Source organism: Pyrus communis, chromosome 7 (assembly GCF_041283825.1).
Source record: "Pyrus communis isolate YQ-2024b chromosome 7, ASM4128382v1, whole genome shotgun sequence".
Taxonomy (NCBI): Eukaryota; Viridiplantae; Streptophyta; class Magnoliopsida; order Rosales; family Rosaceae; genus Pyrus; species Pyrus communis.
The window spans coordinates 17,392,681-17,399,847 of NC_142571.1; the positions used below are offsets into that span (position 1 = coordinate 17,392,681).

General features: G+C 35.4%; 1 protein-coding gene across 1 annotated transcript; it reads left to right on the forward strand.

Moving 5' to 3' along the window:
• The first annotated feature begins 5,944 nt into the window (after positions 1-5,944).
• Positions 5,945-6,836, forward strand: LOC148695793 (basic endochitinase-like). Its single transcript, XM_088696336.1, has one exon. The coding sequence runs from the start codon at positions 5,965-5,967 to the stop codon at positions 6,685-6,687; it is 723 nt and encodes a 240-aa protein (XP_088552462.1). The 5' UTR covers positions 5,945-5,964; the 3' UTR covers positions 6,688-6,836.
• The last annotated feature ends 331 nt before the right edge of the window (positions 6,837-7,167 follow it).

Sequence of the window (7,167 nt, forward strand, 5' to 3'; positions counted from 1 at the left end):
ATCCGCATGAAAATGAGAATTATTGGATCACAAATTAATGATACTTGATAATTTTGATTATAGTAGTTACTCATATCATTAAGAGCTATTCAATCACGTTTTACCATTAATGTCAAACAAAGTAAAGGGTTGGTCAAATTGGAAAGATACAAGATCCATTTTTGAGAGCCACTGAAAAATGTGGAATAAGGAAACCTATAGTAAACCCAAATGGTATTCTTGGGTGCATGTGATGAAGTGAAATAAATCATTATGGCATAACACTTCTTGGTAGAGACATAGTCTGCTATTGTAGGAGAAACCACATTTTTATAAGTGCAGTGTTATTTGAAACATGAGACTTCTAGCATGTGGAGACTACATAATACTTGAGATTTTAAGTTTTGCTCTCTCTCTCTCTCTCTCTCCAATTTCATAAGGAATAGAGAGTGCCATGAAATTCCTTATCAAAGATTTCAAATGAAGAGCATAAAGCTCAAAATATGTACTCAACACCTATTCTAGATAAATTGCCTCAACGAGTACATTTGTTAGTTCGAACTAAATTATATTGTTGCAACATACCCTTAAAAGAGTTAAAAGTTTTAGTATGACTCTTGAAGAGCCTTCAAGGATATTTGTATATATAATTTACATTTACCATGGAGCTTTATACTACTCTTTGTTTATTTTAATTCCTAGTTTTTATTTTGTATTTGGTCTTTGTTGGAACACAAATGGCTGTTGTCAAATGCCAGTAAACTTCTGCACTTCCCTAGGTCAAGCCCTAACCAAACTTAATACTGAAGCACATTACTTCACACTTGACAATGATGACAAGTCGAATCAAGACCATTAGGGGGAGTCACTTATTTATCAAATTTATTCATCAAAGGGAATCTTCGACAATATGCTAAATCTTCGACAATATGCTATACAAAAGCTTTGTGCTCTTTTCCCTTCGACTAGGTTTTTATCCCACTAGGTTTTTCCTGTCAAAATTAATTTTAGAGAGGCAACATTATGCGCGTCCAAAACCTTATCAATGTTTTCTAAGTTGTGCTTGATTTTTCTCCTTTACTTTGGTTTGTCCCACTAGGTTTTCCAAGGAAGGTTTTATCGAGGCAACTATTATTGATTGGTGAAAATCCAAAGAGGAGTGTTGCAAATATTATTCATTATATAGCTATTCACCTTCCGGGTCAATATGTCATCCCAATAGTTCAACACTTTTCTACGTAAATCCTACGCCTATAATAGGCACTCTAATAAGAAGGAAATGGCACCTTGATTTCTCCACCAATTTCTCTTTTGTCTCTCTACATTCTCTCTTGTTTCATAGTTTTATTTCCAACTGTGTGTTATGCTCGTAAATTCGCTATTATATACATATTAATTCTCCTTGTTTACACCTTTATTTTAATCTTTTATATAGGTTTTACATTCTATATATATTTTGTAGGTTGTAACAGGTAAAGAGAGGAAAAGAAGCTAAAAAGAAAGTATTGAGACTAAAAACAGTTTGCAATTCCATGTCGTCAGCACAGCCTCTGCCGATCAGTCGAGTTCGTGGATTAAATTGTATGACTCGGGAAGAACCAGGAGATTTAACATATATCTCTGGAAAGCTACGGATGTTTATTTTCTATAGAATTTTATGGTTTGGGAATAGCAACCACCAAAACAGAGAAGGAATAACCCACAGCAAAAGGAAGGAAGAGGAAAGACCTAAGCATTGTTCTACAATTTATCATTGAGGAGTTTCTTCTTCTCCTTTTTATTTTCTGTTTTGCATGGCTTTGTTACCCATTTACATTATGATTAACTAAATTCCATAGTTAGGTTGAAGTCCTAATCATGTTTCCTTGAGTATTTTCATTATACTTTGTTACAAAACAATCTATTGATGCTTTAATGGTTAATTCCTATTTTAACTCCAATCTTGTTGAGTTATTTTATTATTGATCACCATAGAATAGCTTTGTGATTGAGTTCGTTACATAGGTAAATTTGGATGATCGAGTCTTTTATCTATGCCTAGTAACAAGTGAACTTGTTACGGTTCTTGGAATTAATTATCATGAATAACTAAAATAGATACCATGTTCTAGGATTTTTGTGTTTGTCGATTTCCATTGTTTTATGCTTTCTCAGAGTGCAACTTAGCAGATACCATGCTAAATACTTCGAGCATGAAAAGAGTTAGAGTAGACACCCATGCCTAATTCGTTGTTTAGGAAAATCAACAACTTAAAGAGCAGATATCATGCCTTTAGGTTGACAAAAGTTAAGCATCTAAATTGTCTTGTATCATCGTGTATATCGATTGCGTAGGCAAAAAAAAAAAATTAAGGATGAAAACTAAAGTCCTAATCGTTCAAAAATCATTTTCATAACCCTTATTGCCAATTATTTTTATTTGCCTATGTTCTTTATGTTGTGTTTGTATATTTTTAAATTTAAAACATCTCAAACTATTTTGTTAAACCTTTATGTGCATATTTGATTGCTTTTGTAAAAGAATTAATTAGGGTTTTGCACCAATTTGGTTTACGAACTTAGGGTTTTACACCAACTGTCCCCGACCATGGATACAGCTTCCTAAAGCGGTGGTGCTGGTTCCTATGACCGGCGATCACACCCAACGACATTGGGGTGTCCCCTTGGTCCAGCCCAATCCCACTTGGACTTGGTTTGCCTTCGATCCTTACCATCCATATTGGCCCTTGGTGGTCTCAGCCCACTGTAGTTGATAGTGCAATCATGCACACTGTTTTGCGTGAACGCGTCTATTTCACTAACTTCATACCTAAGAATGCATCTCTGACAACCCTCTCAAGTCCATCCAACATGATTGAATGATACGGTAAGGTTCGTAACATGTTGTCCAATGACACTATTTTGACCATTTAAGAGGCTTTTTATTCTCTACGTTCCAGAAGAACGTTGTTAAGCTTAAAGGACATTTGAGACAATAAGTATCACGCTGAAATCTATGTAGAAAACGGAGTTGAAAATCTGTGCATCACTTCCTACAAATATGGCCAGACCTGTAAATATTGAAATTTCGATGAAATAATTGTTCATCAACAAATTAGATTTTAACCCAGCAAAGGTTATGTGGCGCACATCATGGGTTCCACAAATTACACACATGAGATGTGACTCATCAAAATTGAATGAGTTATCAAGAGTGACACATGTCAACATATGAAACTTTCTCAAGCAAATCAAATCAAGTACAAAAAGAGACAAATTAACCTAATTTGATCAAATTATATCAATTAGGATTTAATTTCCTATTAAAGATTTTGATAAAATTAAAAGATAAATTAAATAATTAGCTCAAGTTATCAAATCATAAATTTAATCCCAAAAATCACGAGATTCATATTGGGATTTCTAAACTAAAACTCAATCCCTTGGCTGTAAATACTAGGTTCAGTTCAAGCTATGAAAGAGAGAAACGAAGCAAGTCCAACCCTTTGAAGGAACCAGAAAGCTCTCTTGCCAAAGCAAACTCCAAAGTCACGAACACTTTTGTGTTCTTCATCAAACTTGTGGAGAATCAACAAGCGCAACAAACACATGCCGAGTCATCAACCACTAAAACCGAAGATCGCCCCACCACATGACACTACTTGTGGTCCCAATTTGTTTAAGATCAAGTCTCGACAGTTTTTGACCAAATCACATCCTAGTTCAAGATCAAGTGTTTGGCACCATGGGATCAAATCTCAATATTGGAAATTTGAATAAGAGAAATATTCTTATAAGAGATTAAACCATAGAAATGTAACCCTAAACATTCATTAATACAAAAAGTTGTTTCCTACACGTGACTTGTTTTATTCGATGAAGGAAATATTTTACAACTTTGCATTTGCATTATGTTTAGAAGAAGTTGCGAGTCAAGTCACTTCACATTGATGAGTAAATGAAAGCCACCTACAGTACTTGCCCAACAACAGAAGCACGACAAAGTTAAAAGCGAAGAGGGCATTGCAAAGATCTCAATACGTAGCATTCAAGGAGTGATTTATTCATGGAGGTGGATTGTCTACCCTCCCATTTCTATACTCTCTCCATGCCATCCTGTTTGTGTGGTCACAGTTAAGCCACATCAATATTTTATATTCCTATTACTTTTTGTTTTATTATTTCTATAAAAAAAATTAATATAAAATGTTGTCGTGGCTTAACCGTGACCACACATCACAGGAAGGCATGAGGAGAGCATGGAAATGGGAGGGTAGACAATTCACCTCCCTTATTCATGTTGGAAAAGGCTGTCAAAAACTAAATATCAAGAGATCAGAACAAACAAAAGAAAATTATATGTACAGAGCAACATATCAAAACTTAAATTTTAAACAAAATAGTATAGCTGTAAAAGAAGAGAGATTTTCAATGTGCCGGGACGCGATTGGTACACCAAGTATCATAATACAAGTAGTTAGATACTTAAGAAAAATAACTTTCAATTACTTGTATTATAACACTTAGTGTACTGAGCCGTATTTCTAATATACTAAAAAGTTTATTGTAAAAGAGACTGTAAAGAGAAAAAAAAAAATACTACAACAATTTAGAAAGACCTAGCATGCATGATTATAATATAAAAGGCATAGGTAGCCTATTGGACCAAATGTTTGAACTACTATTTTGTGCCTTTGTACTATTGAAGTTCCCATTATCATGGCGGGTTTTGAATTCCATCATGAGATTTTGGTTCCCGAGAGGCTGGTGATTAACTGGTTATCTGAAAAATGAACGGAAGCTCTAAGACTTTCCAACTCAAAGCAATCTTATTCTGTTAATATTCTTCTGAAAATTTTATGATGCTCCAAATTATCATATATTTTAAAATTGTTAACGGTTAAATATTTGTCATTGTATCTTTGAGCAATGATATAATAGTTAAAATTCTCGAAGTATATAGAGTGCCCGGAGTATATACTAAACAAATCTTATTATCCTAATCTCATATCAAGCTAACTTATAAGCTAGCTTCTGGCCTAGCAAGGAAGCAATCTTGATGTTTCTCACGTTGATTAATATTACATATGTTGATCCATTAGCAAATTCTGGCCACATATTGTTGGTCCATAGCGTAATGTTGCTTGAGGAATTTGGATTTTTTTTTTCTTTAAAATAGGGACAATTGATGGCAAGTCACGGTTATCTACTCGTTCCGAATTAATGGTTTATTTCTCAACCTCCATATAGTTAGCAGTTCAGACAACTTTCTTAGATCCACTTTATTGATGGTCTATTTCTAGTACAAAATATGGCACCTGTCGTGACTTGAAGTCATGACCAAACCGTGTTCCTCGCCCTTGAATCATGGCTAAACTGTGTTCACAAGAAGTCACATCGCTAAATATCTTTAGTGAGGTAACATAATGTTAATCTCATTACAACTCTTGGCATACCCGGATTGAAATTAAATCGGTTTCGTTGGATAAATGATTTTAAAAGAAGGATTCGGAATGTTATATTAGCTAAAATCTTAGCAGACGGACTATAATAGTCTAAAAAATATCACTTGAACCTTATATCATGTGAACCTTAGATTTGGAATCGTTCTTAGACCTGAGATTTCTTACACAACAGATTCATCCGACTCGAAACGACCCAAAAATAATGGGTTTTGGGTCAACACGTTACAAACCCAAAAAATTTGGAATCACTCTAGATTATTTATTGATTTAAAATATATTTTTTCTTTAATGAATAACGGGTTGAATCATATTAATGTTAATATTAACGGGTCAAGTGCGGGTCGAGTCATATTATCCATTCATTTAAAGGGTGTGACATGATACCACCATTAAGATATTGAGTATGTAACGAGAATGACACGAATACGAAAAACACGGCATTCGGAACCCAAAATTAATTACATCTGTGAATATATCTATAAATATTAAATAGACAGACACTAAAGGAACCACTGGTACCAATTAGCAATTTAGGATTACTATGGCTTCCCTGTTTACCAAGTCTTGTTCTAAAGTTGTCATTACCTTCCTACTGATTCTCCCATTTTTGGTTTCGAGGTCGTTCGCCGGGCGCATTGTGGTTTATTGGGGACAAAATGGAGGGGAGGGCACACTAACAGCAACATGTCACACAGGAAGGTACCGGATTGTAAACATAGCATTCCTCTCACAGTTCGGCAATGGCCAGACCCCTCAAATCAACTTAGCCGGGCACTGTGATCCGGCGTCTAACGGCTGTCAAAAAGTGAGCACCAGCATCAGAAACTGCCAGAACCAAGGCATTAAGGTCCTGCTTTCGATTGGCGGCAGCTTGGAGAGTTACACGCTACCATCTGCAGATGATGCTAGAGGTGTAGCGGACTACATATGGAATAACTTCTTAGGGGGGCAATCAAACTCGAGGCCTCTAGGAGACGCCGTATTGGATGGCGTGGATTTCGATATCGAGAGAGGTGAGATTCAGTACGCTGCACTTGCTAGGAGGCTTTCTGAGCATAGCCGGAGAGGTAGAAAAGTGTACTTAAGTGCAGCACCGCAATGTCCGTTTCCTGACCAGAAACTCAATGGTGCACTAACCACTGGGAAATTGCTCATGAGTTTTCAAAAACAAAACCGTGAGGGAATGGTAAGCCCAAAACGGACAATATCGTACTACGGTAGTGGAGCTGGCCCGGAAAGTGATATGCCGCGGGCCGGGATGTGACAAGATCTAATTCAAGTAGAGTACCAAATAGGCCCTAATAGTTTTGCAGTCTAGCAACCTATTTATTTTTGGTCTACCTTTGTAATTTACAAGCTGAAAGAATTAAAAGACACTTAAAGGAACATAAATAAGAGCAAATTTTCAATGTATTGGAAACACGACTTGGTGTACCGACTGTGTTCTTTGTAGATTGAAAAACCTGTCCAAAAATAGGGCCTTCTACTTACTAAATTCATAATTTCAGTGTCCTTGTTTCCAAACATCTTTTGGCATGCTACATCTACTTAAAATTCTAACATATTTTTTTCTGGAGTGGTTGAAGATTTTCATAGAACAATAACCGATTGAATTTTATTCTGGATGATTCAATTCCATGGACCTACGAATAATGTTGAATTTAAAAATTAATTTAGTTCAAAATCTCTAGTTATATTAATTTTACAAGTAACATTGAAAACGAAACCAATCTTAACCCCGTAC

Coding starts and splice junctions, on each gene's coding strand:
- LOC148695793 (XM_088696336.1), top strand. CDS start 5,965: ATGGCTTCCCTGTTTACCAAGTCTTGTTCTAAAGTTGTCATTACCTTC.